General features: G+C 37.2%; 1 protein-coding gene across 41 annotated transcripts in view; it reads left to right on the top strand.

Moving 5' to 3' along the window:
* The window catches only part of MIPOL1 (mirror-image polydactyly 1), a 360,677-nt gene that overhangs the window by 226,220 nt on the left and 114,131 nt on the right, over positions 1-20,326 (top strand). For 33 of the 41 annotated variants that reach the window (XM_086363479.1, XM_086363465.1, XM_086363467.1 and 30 more), the window contains one exon: positions 6,580-6,674. In XM_086363479.1, the coding sequence (XP_086219605.1) occupies positions 6,580-6,674 (95 nt within the window). Of the gene's footprint in view, positions 1-6,579; positions 6,675-7,232; positions 12,408-13,593; positions 13,680-20,326 lie in introns of those variants that run through there. The other 8 variants (XR_015149709.1, XR_015149711.1, XR_015149713.1 and 5 more) reach the window with 3 other exon arrangements.

Here is a 20,326-nt window from a genome sequence, read left to right as displayed (position 1 = left end):
ATGTGCTTGAGTTCTGTCAGTCACTAGCTCTGTTACATTTACAAGTTGATTAATGTTCATGGACCTCAGTTTAATCATCTGTAAAATAGGGATACTGGGAATTATCTCACTGATGTGTGAATATAGTTGTTGTTCAGTCGCTAAGTTATGTCTGACTCTTTGCGACCCCATGAACTGCAGCACACCAGGTTTCCCTGTCCTTCACTCACTCCTGGAGCTTGCTCAAACTCATGTCCATTGAGTCAATGATGCCATCCAAACATCTCATCTTCTTTTACCCCCTTCTGTTGCCCTCAATCTTTCCCACCATCAGGGTCTTTTCCAATGAGCCGGCTCTTCACATCAGGTGACCAAAGTACTGCAGCTTCAGCTTCAGCATCAGTCCTTACAATGAATATTCAGGGTCGATATCCTTTAGAATTGACTGGTTTGATCTTCTTGCAGTCCAGGGACTCTCAAGAGAATCTTCTCAAGAACCACAATTCAGAAGCCTCAGTTTGGCACTCAGTCTTCTTTATGGTCCACCTCTTACATCTGTACCTGACTACTGGAAAAACCATAGCTTTGAATATACCTTTGTCAGCAAAGTGATGTCTCTGCTTTTTAATATGCTGTCTAGGTTTGTAATAGTTTTTCTTCCAAGGAGCAAGCATCTTTTAATTTCATGGCTACAGTCACTGTCTACAGTGATTTTGGAGCCCAAGAAAATGAAATCTGACACTGTTTCCACTTTTCCCCCATCTATTTGCCATGAAGTAATGGGACCAGATATCATGGTCTTAGTTTTTTGAATGTTGAGTTTTAAGCCAGGTTTTTCACTCTCCTCTTTGACTTTCATCAAGAGGCTCTTTAGTTCCTCTTTGCTTTCTTCCATCAGAGTGGTATCATCTGCATATCTGAGGTTGTTGATATTTCTCCTGGTAATCTTGATTCCAGCTTGTGCTTCATCCAGCCTGGCATTTCAATACTCAGTACAATGTCCAACCCATAGAAGGCATTCAACAAATGGCATTGCTATTGTGGTTAACCACAGATGGTTTTGTTTTGTTTTTTATTGAAATCTAGTTGATTTATAATGTTCTGGTAAATTCTGCTGTGTAGCAAAATGATTCATAGATATATATACACACGCACACACTCGCAAACACAATCTTTTTTATATTCAGTACATTGAATATAATTCTCTGTGCTATACAATAGGACCTTGTTGTTTATTGATGCTGTATATTTAATAGTTTGCATCTGCAAACCCCAAACTCCCACTCAGTCCCTCCCCTACACGCCCCCATCTTGGCAACCACAAGTCTGTTTTCTATGTCTGTGAATCTGCTTCTCTTTCATAGATAAGTTTGTGTATGTCACATTACAGGTTCCACATATAAGCGATATGGTATTATGGTATTTGTCTTTCTCTTTCTGATTTACTTTACTTAGTGTGATAATCTCTAGTTCCATCCATGCTGCTACAAATGGCATTATTTTGTTCTGTTTTATCACTGAATAGTATTGCATTGTATTATACGTATGTGTCACATCATTGTTTTTTATTCATCTGTTGATGGACATTTAGGTTTCCATGTTTTGGCCATGGTGAATAGTGCTGCTTTGGACGTGTGTCTTTTTGAATTATAGTTTTATCTGGGTATATGCCCAGGAGTAGGATTGCTGGATCATATGTCAACTCTATTTTTAGTTTTTAGAGGAATCTCCATATTGTTGTCCATAATGGTTGGACCAGTTTATCCTCCCAACAGTGTAGGAGGATTCCCTTTTCTCCACACCCTCTCCAGTATTTGTTATTCGTAGACTTTTTAATGGTGGTCCATCTGACTGATGTGTGGTGATACCTCTTTGTGGTTTTGATTTGCATTTCTCTGATAATTAGCGATGTTGAGCATCTTTTCATATGCCTGTTGATCATCTGTATGTCTTCTTTGGAGAAATGCCTATTTATTTCTGCCCATTTTTTGATTGAATTGTTTGGGATTTTTTGTTGTTGTTGAGTTGTATGAGTTGTTTGTGTATTTTGAAAATGAATCCTTTGTCAGTTACATTGTTTGCAAATCTTTTCTCCCATTCTGTTGGTTGTATTTTCATTTTGCGTATGGTTTCCTTTGCTGAAGCACAGATGTTTTTAAGTTTTATCAATTTAGGCAGCATGTTTGGCAGTTTCTTTATAATGTATATAACTTAATAGAGTACATAACTTTTAAAGTATATAAACACACATACTTATCATGGGACCCAGCAATTCCACTCCATGGTGTTTACCTAAGTAAGAGAAATGAAAGCATATTTCCACAAAATTATCTATAAACAAATGTTTATAGCAGCTTTATTAAAACTACCAAAAACTGGAAACAATCCAACTGTCCATCAACTGGTGAATGAATATACAGATTATAGTACATCCATGCAATGGAGTACTGCTCAGTGATACAAAGGAATGAACTACTAATCCGGGTAATAATATGAATGAATCTTTAAAAGCATTAAGTAAAAGAAGCCAAATTCAAAAGTCTGTCGACTATATAATATTTATATGATGTTCTAGAAATGGGAAGACTATAGCAGTAAAAATAAAAATCACATCTCTGGTTGCCAGGAACTACATGTAAAGAAAGGACATTGATTGCATTATTGCACAAGGGAACATTTTGGGATAATGAAAATATTCTGTGTCTTGATTGTCATTGTTATTACATAACTATATAAACTTGTGACAATGTATACAACTGTACACCAAAAAAATGGGTGAATTTTTACTTTGCCTCAATTATAACTCAACAAGCCCACCTAAAAAATTCATGTATGTATAATTTGTATATGTTATGAATGTTTTACTTCAATAAAATTTTCACCTGAAAATGTAAGTTTAAAAAAGATGTTATACTTTTGTACAATGTTTGTCTAAATCTATGACCATATAATCGTCCCTTGTTATCCAGAAGAGATTAGTTCTAGGAGCCCCACAGATAGCAAAATCTGCAGTGTTCAAGTTCCTTAATTGGCCCTCCAGTATCTGCATATATGGAACCTGTGGATAGGGAGAGCCAGCAATACTTAGAAATTTTGACTCACTGTAGGCTTTGCTCAAAAATATATTTTAAAGTGTATGTTCACCATGTGTGAAGGTAATTATTAGCAATTGTCTGTGAATGTAGAGAGTATCATTTATATAAAGCTTGTCATTGTGTTGTTCACTCACTAAGTTGTGTCTGACTCTTTGTGACCCCATGGACTGTATCATGCCAGGCTTCACTGTCTTCTACTATCTCCCAGAGTTATATAAAGTTTAGAAATGTATAAACAATCACATACATTATCTGTAAGTACGTAACTATATTGTAAAAGTATAAAATACTCTTGAAAATGATGAACCCAAATTCATGGAAATATTTCACTTTGGGGTTGGAGGGAAGGAAGGAAATGTGATTAGTGAGTGCGACACGTGGGTTAGGATAAAAGATTTCTTTTTTAATAGAAAGCGAAATAGCAAAACTTCTTTTAAACCTAAAACAAAGTTTTTAATAGTGTATAAAGATACCATCAATATTGTAAATAGATTTATTTGGTTGTAAATATATATATATATATGTTTGTATATATATTTCTAGAAGGATATACAACAAACAGGTAACTTGAAATCTCAGAATATTTGTAGTTTGAAGATTGGGGGTGGGAGATTGACAAGTAATTACCAGAAATATGGGAAATATAATGGCAGAGAAACAGGAAAAATGTTTGCTAATTTTTATTGTTTTTGAGATTAAATATATTTTTGACTTGCAATGTGATGGAAAGAATCAACACGACTGAGTGACTAACACTCAGTTTTCTTTCAATAATGAAACTAGGAAATGCAATAGGTATAAACAGCACATGTAAATTAATTAAATTTTCTTACATTGCTTATACTCTTTGTGACCCCATGGACTGTAGCCCACCAGGCTCCTCTGTCCATGGAATTCTCCAGACAAGAATACTGGAGTGGATAGCCATTCCCTTCTCCAGGGGATCTTCCCAACCCAGGGATCGAACCCAGGTCTCCTGCTTGCAGGCAAATTCTTTACCTTCTGAGCCACCAGGGACATTACATTGCATATACCATAAATCCAACTCAAAACGAGCCTGTGCAAAAAAAGAAGAAACTCATGTGTCCAAGAAATGAATCTGGATCTGTCTGGTGTACAGGGAACCAGGATACAAATGATGTCTTCAAGGTTCAGTTTTCTTCTGGGGCTATCAGGATGGACTACTCTGTTTGAACAATCTAGACCATATAAGGACGCCTCCAGTGGCCCAGTGGCTGGGACTGCACATGCCCAGTGCAGGGGATCTGGGTTCAATCCCTGGTCAGGAACTGGATCCCATATGCTGCAACTAGCTTTTGCGTGCCACAGCTAAAACATCCTGTGTACCAAAGCTTAAAAAAAAAAAAAGATCCCACATGTCGCAATGAAGGTCAAAGATCCCGCGTGCTGCAACTAAGACCGGCACAACTAAATAAATAAATAAATATTTTTTAAAAATTCTAGATCACATATAATTGAGTACCTGAGGTAGTGGGAAAGGAAGTTCATCCCAGCTGCCAAACAGGATCACTGTGCCATAAGGTAATGGTATTTACTCACCCCTAAAAAAAGTTGACCAGATAAATGTGTATCTGATAAAGTAGCGGAAGGAGCTTATAAGGCCAGAAGGTTTATAATAGCTTTGAACATAGTCTCCAGTGCCTAGATATAAGATCAGACATTTGGAAGTAATAAATCAAATGGGTTACCATGAAGCAACACCAAATCTTCATGGTGAACTGAGTGTAGGAAGAGGAATAAAATGTTCATTTTTACACAAAGCAAGGGAATTTAAGTACAGTTCTCACATCCCATTTTCATTGCAAAAATTTCTTAGGCATAATCTTTGTTATGTCTTTTTCATGCTACAACATTGCTGGTTTTGTTTTTTGCTTTGTGTTTAGGTTTGTTTTTTGGTTTTCTGCAGAAGTACCGGGTACAAAAGCTTAAAAATAATCATCTCAGGTTCTTAACACTGTCCCATTGTTATTTATCACATTCTCAATTACCTGTCAAATAGTTGATATTTCTTAAATTACATGCAACAGGATATCTGATGTTTTGTAAGTTGAATGTGAAATATTTGGGGGGCAATTCTTTTTGGTTTCTTATTAATCACAGTGGGTATTCGGTCATGCAAGTTACCCTTTCAATTACATTTTATAGTATACTGAAAATTAGCAAAGCTGTTATTATTGGCATCAAGAACCAGCTTTAAATGCTTTTTTAAAAATAATTTTTGAGACTATTTCATCCATAATTCTAGAATGTGACATGTTAAAGCAAGTACTTGAACATCTTAAATTTAATTAAAAGTAACTCTTTGTTAGGATTTGCTAGTGCAGATAGCTAATTAATTTGGTGCTTAATTTTTATATAAAAATTTAAACTGCTATTTTTTATAATTCTGCATTATTAAAATAGAAAAGTGGCACTGTTTAATGTTTGTTTATATTACACTCATTAATTTTCCTATGATCAGATTTCACGGTTTATCTTATGACTTCATTCTTATGCAGGAAAATAATTTCAGTGAAATCATGTGAGTTCAGCAAAATTAATGAATTTCATTCAACCTCCAACTTTTGATTACTTTTTAATTATTTCCGTTAGTGCAGTTTGTGACATGTATGATTACAATTTGCTTCATGTTATCTATCAAACACATTTAAAGTAAAAGACAGCCTTTTTCATGCAAATTAAGCTTTAAATAAGCAAAATTAAAGTCTGACTTACCAGTACCATACTTTAAAAGGCAGGTTGATAACTTTTTTTGACTATGCTGGAAATTTTGGGAATGATGTTTGGAAGGTACAATTCTTTTAAAATTACTATTAAACTCTATTGAAAAACTGATTAAGACTCTTTAAAATTTGATTATTATAAGCCAAGATGAACAATAGCAACCCTTGAGTAAAATATCTCCAACATTCAAAATTACTGCCATTCTCCCTTTAGAGATTTTTTTTTCCCTGCAGAAAAGGAATTGAAGAGGTTAAATCATATCTGTAAAAATCAGGTTGTAGTCTTGTGCAGTTTTTTTCATGTTAAATATCAAAGATGGCTTAACATATTTAGAATTTTCGGAGTTTCTATTAATAAAGTTAAAAGAAAATCTAGCGATCAGGCAGTGGAGCCACATAAAATTTATATGTGAAACACCCATTGTGCTTATCTCTACTCTAGATAGTGCTCTGAACCCATGTTCCACATTCTGAATTCTGTGTGTAAAGTTAAACATTGCAGAAAGGCATATATCTGATGATACAGATGAATAAGATTGAAGTTTAGTAATGAGCGAAGTTGGTAAATTAAATATGTTCATGTCTTTAATATTTCTGTTATTAATATAATCGAATTATTTTGTGGGAAATTATGAACCACTACTAAAAATACTGATGGGTTTTTAAACTCCCAGAAATTAAAGACTTCTATTCATACTATAGTAGTGTATTTAAAGGTACCAAACTGCTATTAAATTTCTTAAAATGTTAATTACTTGCAGGCAAAGTTGTTAGCTATGCAACAAGCCAGAGAAACCGCAGTTCAGCAGTACAAAAAACTGGAAGAAGAAATCCAGACACTTCGAGTTTACTACAGGTAAAATTCTTTTTATCCTGGGCATAAATAAATGTTAGTTTGGAAAATGTTTCTACCCGATTTTATAGTGGTGAATGAGGAAATACCTCAGTGAAATTAAACATCATACACTTAAGACATTTTTGTAATTTTAAAATGATTCAGGCATGAAATATTTATTATTCTACCTTGTTTCCTTCTGGTATTTGGTAAAGTTTAAGTTGAGCCTCCCATTATAAAATGGGAATTATAAAGTTTATGTAACTCTAAACCAGTTGTCTAAATGGAGCCTGCTTAGCTGTTGAATTATTTGCTCATCTAAATGGCACCTCTGAAATGAAGGCATATATTTTTAAAATAGTACATGAATACCTGTAATAACAGCCTTTCAACTATCACAGTATAAGAAGTTTCTAAAAGAACTCCACTAAAGGATTTTTAAGACTAATTTATGCTCCAAGATTAGTTGTCAGATTAATTCAGTAGGTCACACTGGCATTTTTTAATGAATAGAGATAGAATAGAAAATGTCAAGAGTGCAGTAAGGGTAAATATTGTTTTGTGACATTTTTGTTTCAGTTTTGTGTTGTGTGTGAGAGAGACGATTGTGTCTTGCTGCTAAGTCACTTCAGTCCTGTCCGACTCTGTGCAACCCCATAGATGGCAGCCCACCAGGCTCCCCCGTCCCTGGGATTCTCCAGGCAAGAACACTGGAGTGGGTTGCCATTTCCTTCTCCAGTGCACGAAAGTGAAAAGTGAAAGTGAAGTCACTCAGTCATGTCCGACTCTTAGCAACCCCATGGATTGCAGCCCACCAGGCTCCTCCACCCATGGGATTTTCCAGGCAAGAGTACTGGAGTGGGGTGCCATTGCCTTCTCCGGATTGTGTCTTGAGCTACATGTAAAATATATATTTTCATGGTGGATCATAGTTTTTTTTTGTAAAAGGTTTGAAAATGATGTACAAGGCACTGCATATTTTTAAATACTTAATGAAGATTAAAAAATCCTCAAGTATGAAATGGCAGAATTCACTAACTAGAGCTGTAGGTTATTGAAAGATTTTTTTAAAATTTTGATCCCCTTCTCAAGATAACGTTCAGTGCATAAAATTCAATTAAATCAAAATCAGTTTTATTGAAATAAAATTATGAAGGTATTACATCATGATATATTAATGCACTAATACAGTAAATAACTAACAGCAAGTCTGTTAAAAACTGTAATTTCTAAGTAGTGATAACTATAAATAATATTTTGAAGATGACTGCAAACACTGAAATGTGACCTGAAAATACCAATGGTTTCTATGGACACAAAGTCTCAAGAACCACTAATAATACTACTGAAGATTGTTGCCTGTGTTCATAATCATAAGAAATACTGTATTTACATGAAGAGTGAAAAATAAAGATAAAAATTTTTTCCCATCTTCATGTTAAGAATCCATGCTTTGAAACAGTGTTATTTGATGTAAATGCTAAGTGGTTATTGTTATGGGTTGAATTGTGTCCCTCACAAAAATATATTGAAGTCTTAACCCCTAGTGCCTCAGAATGTGCTCTTATTTGGGTCTAAATAAGGTGTTTAATGGAGAAGGCAATGGCACCCCACTCCAGTACTCTTGCCTGGAAAATCCCATGGACAGAGGAGCCTGGTAGGCTGCAGTCCATGGGGTTGCACAGAGTCGGACACGACTGAGCGACTTCACTTTCACTTTTCACTTTCATGCATTGGAGGAGGAAATGGCAACCCACTCCAGTGTTCTTGCCTTGAGAATCCCGGGGACGGGGGAGCCTGGTGGGCTGCCATCTACGGGGTCGCACAGAGTTGGACACGACCGAAGCGACAGCAGCAGCAGCAGCAGCAGCAGCAGCAAGGTGTTTAACCGGAGAAGTCGATGGCACCCCACTCCAGTACTCTTGCCTGGAGAATCCCATGGACGGAGGAGCCTGGTAGGCTGCAGTCCATGGGGTCGCTAAGAATCAGACACAACTGAGCGACTTCACTTTCACTTTTCACTTTCATGCATTGGAGGAGGAAATGGCAACCCACTCCAGTGTTCTTGCCTGGAGAATCCCAGGGATGGGAGAGCCTGTTGGGCTGCCGTCTATGGGGTCACATAGAGTTGGACACAACTGAGCGACTTAGCAGCAGCAGCAGCAGCAAGGTGTTTAACAGAGCTAATCAAGTTAAAATGAGATCATTAGCATGGGCTCTAACCCAATATGACTGAAGTTTTTATAAAAAGTAGAAAGTTAGCCACAGAGACACAGGCATAAAGGGAAGACTATGTGAAGACCCAGGGCAAACACAGCCTTGTGCCTGGGGAGATGTGAGATATCTACAAGCACATGAATACCAAGGATTGGAGCAAACGCCCAAAGCCAGAAGAGGCACCAGGAGGGTTCTCCCTTACAGCCTTCATGGAAAACACAATCCAGCTGAAACCGTGATTTTGGACTTGTAGCCTCCAGAACTGTGAGACAATAAATTTCTGTTGTTTTAAGCCCCCTAGTTTGGGTACTTTGTTACAGCAGCTCAGGAAACTAAGACAGTTACCAAATTCCAAGTATGTTTGGTTGATGACTGACCGTGGGGAATCATTTGCTTGCAATTAGAATCAGTAGGTATGTGGGCAAGCAGAACCCTGGTAGTAGTTGAAGATGTCAAATCCTTATTTTTTTTTTTAAGAGCATGAATATAACAGTCTTTCCTCCCAGGTGGTGCTAGGGGTAAAGAACCTGCCTGCCAATGCAAGAGACATAAGAGATGCCGGTCCGATCCCTGGTTGGGAAGATCCCCTGGAGGAGGAAATGGCAAACCACTCCAGTATCCTTGCCTGTAGAGTCCCCATGGACAGAGGAGCCTGGCAGGCTACAGTCCATAGGGTCGCAAAGAGTCAGGCACAACTGAAGCAACTTAGTACACAATTGTATATTTTACACTAGTGGATTCTCAGCTGTAATTATGCAATAGGATCACTTGAGGAGCCTCTAAAAATCCTGATCCCCATCCCATCCCTGACTGATTACTTCAGAGTCTGTTGGAGTAAGACTCTGCTTTGGTGTGTTTAAAGCTCCTTAGAAATTCCCATGCGCATCCAGGTTTGAAGGCTGCCAGTTTAAATGCACACTTCAGTTAGCTGCATTAAGTTAGGGTTACTTCTTGGGAGAATAACAGAAGCCTTTATGAAGACTTATGAATACTGTGTGGTTTGTGCTTAGACCTTGGCTGTTGTGTATGGTATGTAGTCTTTTCACCCCATTGATAGGGAGAGTTTTTATGGCACCCTCTCCTGCCATGAGGTAGGTCAGCAGGTGTTCTGTCGTTAAAGCGACAGTGTCCAAGAATGCTGAGGGTGATGTGCTAATCTTGCATAAGTTGACCTTACTTACTGAAAAACAAACCTTGATACTCCTTCTCTTTGCTGAATTGCAGAGGATTATTGAAAGATTTTTGAAAATTATGTGAATTAAACATTTATCTTTCAAAGACTTTTTAAAATCTACATGAATCTAACAGAGCTACATAACCTCTTTTAAATAGTTAACAATTATTGGCTCAAAGATAAGCTTCACAAAGACCCCTCTCACTGCTACTTTTTTTTTTAATTGCTGATAATGTGGTAAAGCTACAGAGATTTTCAGTTAGACAGCCCTGCCTTGTGTAACCTTTTATAAATGAACCTCTCCAAGACCATTTTCATTTTATAAAATGAGAATTATAGTACCTACCACATAGAGGTTTTGTGTTGTTTTATTTTTTATGGCCAGGCCACACAGCTTGCAGGATCTTAGTTCCCTGACCAGGGATCAAACCCATGCCCTCATCAGTGAAAGCACAGAGTTCTAACCACTGGACCACCAGGGAATTTTCTAGAATAGTTTTAAATACTTGCAACCCTTCACACAGTGTTTGGCTGATTATTAGTGTTCAACCAATGTTAAATTCAGAAAACTAAGATCATGGCATCTGGTCCCATCACTTCATGGGAAATAGACGGGGAAACAGTGGAAACAGTGTCACACTTTATTTTGGGGGGCTCCAAAATCACTGCAGATGGTGACTGCAGCCATGAAATTAAAAGACGCTTACTCCTTGGAAGGAAAGTTATGACCAACCTAGACAGCATATTCAAAAGCAGAGACATTACTTTGCCAACAAAGGTCCATCTAGCCAAGGCTATGGTTTTTCCAATAGTCGTGTATGGATGTGAGAGTTGGAGTGTGAAGAAAACTGAGCATTGAAGAATTGATGGTTTTGAACTGTGGTGTTGGAGAAGACTCTTGAGAGTCCCTTGGACTGCAAGGAGATCCAACCAATCTGTTCTAAAGGAGATCAGTCCTGGGTGTTCTTGGAAGGAATGATGCTAAAGCTGAAACTCCAGTACTTTGTCCACTTCATGCGAAGAGTTGACTCATTGGAAAAGACTGTGATGCTGGGAGGGATTGGGGGCAGGAGGAGAAGGGAACGACAGAGGATGAGATGGCTGGATGGCATCACCGACTCGATGGACGTGAGTTTGGGTGAGTTCCGGGAGATGGTGATGGACAGGGAGGCCTGGCGTGCTGCAATTCATGGGCTCCAAAGAGTCGGACGTGACTGAGTGACTGAACTGAACTGAACTGAATGTTAAATTTCTTTTTACAATAAGAGGTCAGTGAGGTAAGAATAGAATTAAAAACAATATCACTGAAGCCAAGGAAGGAGATTTTAATTTAAAAAATTTTAAAAAGTCAAATGTTTCTAAATGGTTAAGATATGAGCAAAAAGTATCCCCTTTGTTTGAAACGAGGTGGCCATTATTGACATCTATAAGAGTAGTTTTAATAGAGTATTAAGTATAGAAGCCAATTTTTTTGTAAGTTCAAGAGTGACTTGAGGGAGAGAAGAACTATCAGTTTGAGTGATCCTTGAAGAAACCTGAATAAGAAAGATGTTATAGCTAAGAAGAAAGGAAAGTGGGTTAAGGATTATGTCTCTTATTTTTGAAAAATGGCAGACATTTGAACATGTTTATGACTCATTGGAAAGAGCCAAGAGAGAATTGTTCTAGAACAACATCCCCCCAAATTTAAAAAGAGATGGAATTAAGAATCTGTAGAAGGGTTTGCCTTGAGCAGGAAGATGGTCACCTTGTGTTTATAGACAGGAGTAAAGGAGATAAGAATAGCTATGAATATAAATAAATTTAAGCTCACAGTTAAGTTTCCTTTTCAAGGTATAGAAAACATTCTGTGAGGATATTCAGGAATTTATTTTAAATAGAATAGGAATAAGATCCCTGGAATGTAGAACTCTAGGAAGAGAGAGGCAATTTCCAAAAACAATAAAGTTTAAATTTCCTGGAATCCCAGATTCTAATTTAAGTGAAAGTAAACAGTATTTCTTACACACCCAAATAGATGGTGGTTACAGATCCATACATGAAACACAACTAGCTCATAGAAGTAGTACTCTTTTTTTTTTTCTTCAAAGTTTCCTCTGCTATGGAAGACAGGGGGAAGAGTTTCTTATTTATTGTGAAGAAAGCCAAGACTGACTCTAGTTTTCATGTATGTTTGCATGTGTATATGTATGTCATAACAGGTAATGTATTTTTTAAAAAAAGTTTAAGAAAAAATGCACTTTTAGTTATTCAAATCAGTTTTACACATAAATATATATACATATATATATACACATACATGTGTATGGTCATATCAAAGAAAGTTGCTTATCAATAACTAAGAAAAAATACACTAAGAAAAATATAGGAATAGGACAAGAAGCTAGAGCCAGGAGTTAATCAGCTTGCATATTTACCATGAAACGGCAAAAGAATAAGCCTCAAGAATAATTCTGTCTTAAACTTTCCGTCAGCCAAAGCAATAGAGGATATGTGATCAGTCATTAGTGTTAGGGGCATATTAAAATATGCTAATGACTTTTATTCTTCCTGATACTGACCTTGAAGTGAAGTGAAGTCACTCAGTTGTGCCCAACTCTTTGTGACCCCATAGACAGTAGCCTACCAGGCTCTGCCGTCCGTGGGATTTTCCAGGCAAGAATACTGGAGTGGGCTGCCATTTCCTTCTCCAGGGGATCTTCCCAACCCAGGGATCGAACCGGGTCTCCTGCATTGCAGACAGACGCTTTACCGTCTAAGCCACCAGGGAAGCCCATAAGATATTGACCTTATTCTTTCTAATTTTTTTTCTAAAAAGTTGTTTTTTTAGCTGGGTTACACCAAGAGCTACTGTTTACTATAAGCGTTTCATTTCCCCGAGTGGGAATAGGAATATGGAAGTATGTATTAGGAGATTTTTCTATTCTGTTTGTTTCCTTTGAGTCCTAGAAGACTTTGAATACTGAGAAAAGGAAATGTTGGCCTGTGTCCTTTGGCACAGTTAGGGACGGGGCAGGTGAGGTGAATGGGTAGCGATAGTAAACTTACCAGTATAAGTGATGGCTCCTTCACATTAAAGCAGAGAGGATAGCAGGAGAGGAATCAATGTGAAGGTTTCAAATAAATGTTATTATTACAAAAGTGCTATTAGTAAAGTGTTAGTGCCTTCCTTTCTGCCAAATACTGAATTCATCTAACAGCTTCATTAGTGTAAATCTAAATTTTCATCAGGTAAGAATCTTAAACTTGTAGGAGTTAGATTTGTATTTAGTAATGATTTTTTCCTGTTCTTTAAACCTGTAGTGCTGCATTCCTAAGCTCAGGAGGCATAATAATAACAAACTGTTTTCTAATCGAGAGAAACCCTAAGTTTCAATGTTTGCTGATTTTATAGTACTTCTGTATTTACTTCTGCTTTAAAAAAGTGTAAATTCAAGTGTGTAGATAGGAATTAGATCCTGTTGTTCAGTGCCAGTAGACTAGGATTTAATATACTCATAATAGCAGCAGATTATATTTTAAATTTTTGTTGTTTTGTTCAATTCCAAGTGAGAAGTTGTGATGCCTTTCAGAACATGGCAGATTTGACATTCTACAACATCACAAATACTGAATAGTCTGCTTCATATTTTAAGGTGGTGTGTTTCCTCTGATTGTAATAGTATTTTTGTAAAAAATTAAATAGAATGCTTGAATGTTTGGCATAGTAAATACTGGATTAAAAATAAATCCTACTTACTGGGTTCATGATATACTACATTTCTAAGTCATAAAAGCCACAAAGGCAGAAACCATGTCAAATATACTCAAAAAGAGGGTGGGATGCTTTTTTTTTTCCCTACATTCTTTTTATAAATTTTATTTAGTATGGGTCCCTTTTACTACTTATATATATATTTTCTGGTCTTTATATATCCTGTCCTTCGTAATCAGAAATATTACTGACTGTCACTAGGCTCTGGCTGGGTTTGGGATGTGTGTGTGTGATGGTGATGGTGATGGTGATGGTTATGGTTTCTCATTCAGTAGTGAGAACTATGCATCAATAAGAGTCAATGGCATGCAAACTCTAGCCATGAAGCAACATTTTTCTCAATGCAAATCCCTCATCAAGAGGAGTTGAACACTCAATCCTGAACTCTTAGTTCTGTGTTCTAATTGGACTACCCAGTGACACAAACATTTTGTTATATCTGTATTTTTATTGGAATTAATTTTCGTGGAACTGTTTTATGGAACCATACTGCCAAAACAGTAATAAAAAATCAAAAGAGCATCTTTGCCATTAACCAAATTTTTTTCTGATATAGACAAGCTCCAGGCTTTCTAGGCTTCAAGTTCTTTAACTTGGACTTGGGGATTTCTCTAGTTCTAATATTCTGTGACATTTCTAACCATTTTCTATGAAGTAGATTAGATTTTTTTGTTTAGTAATATTTGGAATTAAGAACTAGCTTCTTATACCAGTGAGTTGCACCTGTTTGTGAATGATCTAAGCCACTTACTATGACAATTAGGGAGATGATTTTTTTTTAATGTTTTTGAAAACTATAAAGTACTGTGCCAAAGAAATGTATTAATAGTATCATTGATCAAAATACTTTAAATGTTTTTGCTTTATTGACATATAAGACAATTAAATAACTACAGAGGCTACCAAAATATTTTATGTCTTCTATGACTTTGAATTTAGAAAGACTTTTTTTTTTTTTGCATTACTTTCGCTGTTTTCTGTGCCTTATTTTAACATGAAAGTTCAACATGTATAGCTCTCAACTGCTCCTTTTTATTCTGTAAAATGGTTCAGCTTCCTCTTTGAAGAGCATTTAACAAAATATTTTGCCATTTAATTATCATGGATAGCAAAAGATCCAGACTTAGAATGGGCCTGCTAATTATAGATCCTGGAGTCTGCCATCTATTAACATCATTTTCATCAGCTTGAGAAAAAATTAATTTTGTATTTTAGTAAATAAAAAAGTAAAGTGTTTCTCTTGGTCTTGACACTATTATTAGAGTTCTGCATATGCTTGTTGCCTTCTGCATAGGTAATCTTTGATTTGTCCCTTTTTAAAATTTAATTAGTAAACAAATTTTGCTAGATTTTTCCTTGCAATGTCTCCTTCCTTTACAAAATTCCTACCTTAGACCAGTCTTGTATAATTTCATGCCCAGGTTTTTCTAGCTACATCATCCACTTGTCTCCATTTCTCCCTCCTCTTAAGACTCCTGAAACATTATTCTCAACCTCTCAATCAGATATCAGCAGTATTTAATAATACCACATTGTGTGTGTGCGTGTGTGTGCGCGCGCGCACGCACTCAGTCATGTCCAACTCTTTGCAACCCACCAGGCTCTTCTGTCCATAGAATTTTCCAGACAAGAATACTGGAGTGGGTTCCCATGCCCTCCTCCAGAAGATCTTCCCAACCCAGGGATCGAACCCTTGTCTCTTACGCCTCTTGCATTAGCAGGCAGATTCTGTACCACTGCACCACCTGGGAAATACCATATTACCTGTACAATAAATTCCAGACCCTTTTACCTAAAACACTTATGAACCTTTGATATTGCTGCCACCTCTATCTCTGGTTTCGGAGAAGGCAATGGCACCCCACTCCAGTACTCTTGCCTGGAAAATCCCATGGACAAAGGAGCCTGGTAGGCAGCAGTCCGTGGGGTCGCACAGAGTCGGACACGACTAAGTGACTTCACTTTCACTTTTCACTTTCACGCATTGGAGAAGGAAATGGCAACCCACTCCAGTGTTCTTGCCTGGAGAATCTCACGGACGGGGGGAGCCTGGTAGGCTGCTGTCTATGGGGTCGCACAGAGTCGGACATGACTGAAGTGACTTAGCAGTAGCAGTAGCTATCTCTGGTTTAGTGTTCCACCAATCATCCTTTTATCTTCTGGTTTCATTCATATTTGTGTCACTGGTGCTAGTACACTACCTCACACATAATAAGCACCCAACAAATATTTGTTATACTAAATTGACTATTATTTATACTTTCAAAATGAATTATTCACTGTTTCCTGGCCATACCCCAAATTTCCCACTTCACTGCTTTCTTTTTATTTCATCTTACTCCTGGAATTCTCCCAATCTCTGCCTATCAGATTCTTACTGAGCCTTCAAAACACAATTTAAGAACTATTCTGGTAATCTTTTTCTGATCTTCTCAACCGGAAGTGATCTCATTCTACCTAACATTACCGTAATTATATGTAGTGCTCTCTCATCATACATACCTCATGCTCACCGGTATAACACCTTTATGAATATTTCTCTTAATTTCCCTTCTAAAGCTTGTATTTTTTATATATTACAAGCCTTCAGTAAATATTTGCCAAGCAAATGAATAGACAGTCAAATTTAACACTAGATTGAAAGTCTCTTCAGATTAAAACTTTCTTCTGTAGAGTGATAGTGTGTGCAATGCACATAATAGGAACTCAGTGATGAGTAAATTGATTGGAAATAACATGGACCTAGTTCAGCTTTTCAGTTAGTGATTTGTAGGGCTGTAGGCAAAACAAGGTCTTTATATGATAAAGTATCTTATCTGCCAACAAAGTTTCTTTTCTTTTAGGCCAACAGTGTTCAAATTTGAAAACAATTATCAGTAGCATTTGTTTGGATTTTACCTTTCTTAAAATTTAGAATTAAAAAAAGGGGGGTTGCTTAGGCAGACTGTAAATAGAGAAGACCCTGCATGCATTGAAATAAGAGTGTAAACTTCTAAAGCCATTCTGGAGAGCATTATCCATTACCTAGAAATTTGGCACCTGTGTATATTCCTTGACTAAATTCTCACAGGTCCAATTAAAAAAATGTGTAGGAAACAGTAGCATTATTCCATATTCATTTGCAACATTGTTTCCAAGGTGAAAAAAAAAAAGCTGGAAGATCTGCCCATGTGGGATCCTTAGCATGGCAAGTGTGTTAGGGTTCTCCAGAGAAACAGAACCAATACACTGTTTATATACAGGGAGGGAGATTTATTTTAAAGAATTGTGTGCTGTACTCAGTCACTTCAGTTATGCCTACCAGTAAGCCTACCAGGTTCCTCTGTCCATGGGATTCTCCAGGCAAGACTACTGGAGTGGGTTGCCATGCCCTCCTCTGGGGGATTTTCCCAACCCAAGGATTAAACCCCCATCTCTTATGTCTCTTGGCAGGCGAATTCTTTACCACTAATGCCAACTGGTAGCTCATACAATTGTTGGTACTGGTAAGTCAAAAATCTGCAGGGCAAGTCAGCTGGCTAGAGAACCAGGAATAAGTTGTTGTGGTTTTAAGTCCCAAGATGCAGAATTCCTTCTTCCTCGGGAGATCTCAGTCTTTCTCTTAAAGCCTTCAACTGATTGGCTGAGGCCCATCCGTATTATGGAGACTAATCTGCTTTCCTCAAAGCCTACTGATCTAAATATTAATCATATATAAAATATACCTTTACAGCAATATCTAGACCGCTCGATGAACAAACAGCTGAGCACCATGGTCTAGCTGCATTAACACATAAAATTAACCATTATACCTCTGCTTTTCAGCAGTTAGCTGAGGCTGAGTAGAGGCTACCTTTCCTAAAAGGGGCTGGCATTTACCATTTGACCACATTTTCCATCCTGCTTTTGTTGTTTTCTGTTGCTCAGTCATGTCCGACTCTTTGTGACCCAATGGACTGCAGCACGCCAGGCTTCCTTGTCCTTCACTATCTCCCAGAGTTTGCTCAAACTCATGTCCATTGAGTCGGTGATGCCAGCCAACCATCTTATCCTCTCTTGCCCCCTTCTCTTCCTGCCCTCAGTCTTTCACAACATCAGGTTTTTGTGTTTTTTTAATGAGTTGTCCATTCCCATCAGGTGACCAAAGTCTTGAGCTTCAGCTTTGGCATTGTCTTTCCAATGAATATTCAGGGTTGATTTCCTTTAGGATTGACTGGTTTGATCTCCTTGCTGCCCAAGGGACACTGAAGAGTCAACAGTATCCTGCTTACTTCATGCATTTAACAACAGCTGCCTAAATCATATAGTGACTCCAGATATTTGTCCTTTCTTATTTAATTATAAAAGGAGTGTTTGTACACATATGCACTGGCCCCTGCTACCTTTCCAACTTCGTTTCTTAACAGGTGTCTACTCTTGCTTTGGTCCAGCCACACCAGATTTCTAATTATCGCCAACATTCTAAGAATGCTCCCATCACAAAACCTCAACTTTCTTTTTTCTCTGCCTAATCTACAAGCCCACCACCAGCACTATAGTGTCACGAGTCAACTGTTCACTTTGCTCAACTTTCTGCTGAAATGTTCCTGGCCACATTATCTAAAATAGTCTACCTCCTCGCTGCATCACACTATTTGTTACTCTACTATATTTTTCTTAATAATGGACAAGCCTGCATGATACTATAATTGTATTTGTGCATTGTCCTCTAGAAATTAAGTTCTGCAAGGACAAGGATTTTGTTTATTTACCACTGCATCCTGTACCTGAATCAGTGCTTGGAGCATCTGTAAGAGTCAATAAAAATTTTTCTGATACCCCGGAAGCTCAACAGCATGTTTTCTGGAAAGTGGGAGTATGTTTAACAGTTAAGTTTATTATATGTATGTGATGAATGAGAGGAAAGGAAATTTTAACTTGCATTCATAACCTAATTAAGTGTTTGAATTCTTTATGTATATATGTGTTACTTTTATATAAAAATGAGTTTGCAAATTTTGATAAAGTTTTGCAACTTTATTCATAGTAACCTGCACAAATTAAATTTGATGCCTAGAAGTAAATACGGAGAAGGCGATGGCACCCCACTCCAGTACTCTTGCCTGGAAAATCCCATGGGCGGAGGAGCCTGGTGGGCTGCAGTCCATGGGGTCGCGAAGAGTCAGACACGACTGAGCAACTTCACTTTCATTTTTCATTTTCATGCATTGGAGAAGGAAATGGCAACCCACTCCAGTGTTCTTGCCTGGAGAATCCCAGGGACGGGGGAGCCTGGTGGGCTGCCGTCTATGGGGTCGCACAGAGTTGGACACTACTGAAGCGACTTAGCAGCAGCAGAAGTAAATAAGCTTCTATGAAAAATAGGTCTATAATACATACATATGTGTGTGTATAATTTATTTATTATATCAGTGAATTTCATCTCTTTAATTTAGTTTATTAGTGTTGTGCTTTAAAAAACAATGAGATATATAAGGGAATGACACCTCAAAGTGGATTCACTTACCTTATGAAATAGACGTGTATATACACGATAACCTCACTTATGTTTTAAGTTTGCCAAATATTTTAAACTATTTTTAAAGTACTTTACACTGCAGAAATTCAATCACTTTTATAAAAAAAAAAAAGAAAAAAATATTAGCAATTTTAAAAGAAGTATTAGCCTGTTATAACATTCTTCTGCCATTTGGTAGAGGTGGGGGCCCAGGACAGTTAGTGAGGGAAAGGATACCTTTTCAAAGAATTCAGTCCTGTGAACATTGGGTTCTGGCCAGAAATGACAATGAGAGGAGAGAATTCCTTCATATTTCCAGAGACTTTGCTCAGTGCAATTAGATTAATTTAGCATGCTGCTGCTAAGTAGCTTCAGTCGTGTCCGACTCTGTGCGACAGCCCCCTCCACCTGGCTCCCCCATCCCTGGGATTCTCCAGGCAAGAACACTGGAGTGGGTTGCCATTTCCTTCTCCATAATTTAACATAGTTGTATTATAAACATTTTCTCTCACTACATGTGACATATATATTATTGAATGTATTAAAGTTTTACTGAATCTACTTTGAAATATTGAAAATAAATGGAAATAATAGCTAATAACAAAGGCCTTTGTTCAGAAACAATTTGATTCATTAATTGCAAAAAAAAACCCAAATATCAAGGTTAACTTACATGATAACCAGTTACAATAAACTGAGATCTTTGAGCTACTCTTGATTTTTATAAACTTTCTAATGCCACTGCTGTCATAAAGAGCTTAGTAAATATTGACTGAGGATGATAATGATGATATGGCAATACTTTTAAGACTGGGTGGCACTGGCAGTACAGTCAGATATCCGGGACTTACATTGTCATTTTGCCATGGGGCCCTTCCACCTGGGCCTCTCCCAAAAGGACAAATGTTTACTTGCAGTTAAGCATTTAAATGTGTAAATATTCCAGTCTTAAATATATATGAAGTAGTTAGAGTCTTCACTCTTTATAGCATGAAGTAGTTGTTCTCTGAAGTTGACGGTGATGTTCCAAAACTTTGCAAAGGTCAAAAAAG

This window comes from Bos grunniens, chromosome 21, assembly GCF_055505025.1.
Source record: "Bos grunniens cultivar Pamir isolate PY7600 chromosome 21, Bosgru_T2T1.0, whole genome shotgun sequence".
Classification (NCBI taxonomy): Eukaryota; Metazoa; Chordata; class Mammalia; order Artiodactyla; family Bovidae; genus Bos; species Bos grunniens.
The sequence above is the reverse complement of the archived record's forward strand: the minus strand, read 5'-3'. Positions and strand labels throughout refer to the sequence as shown.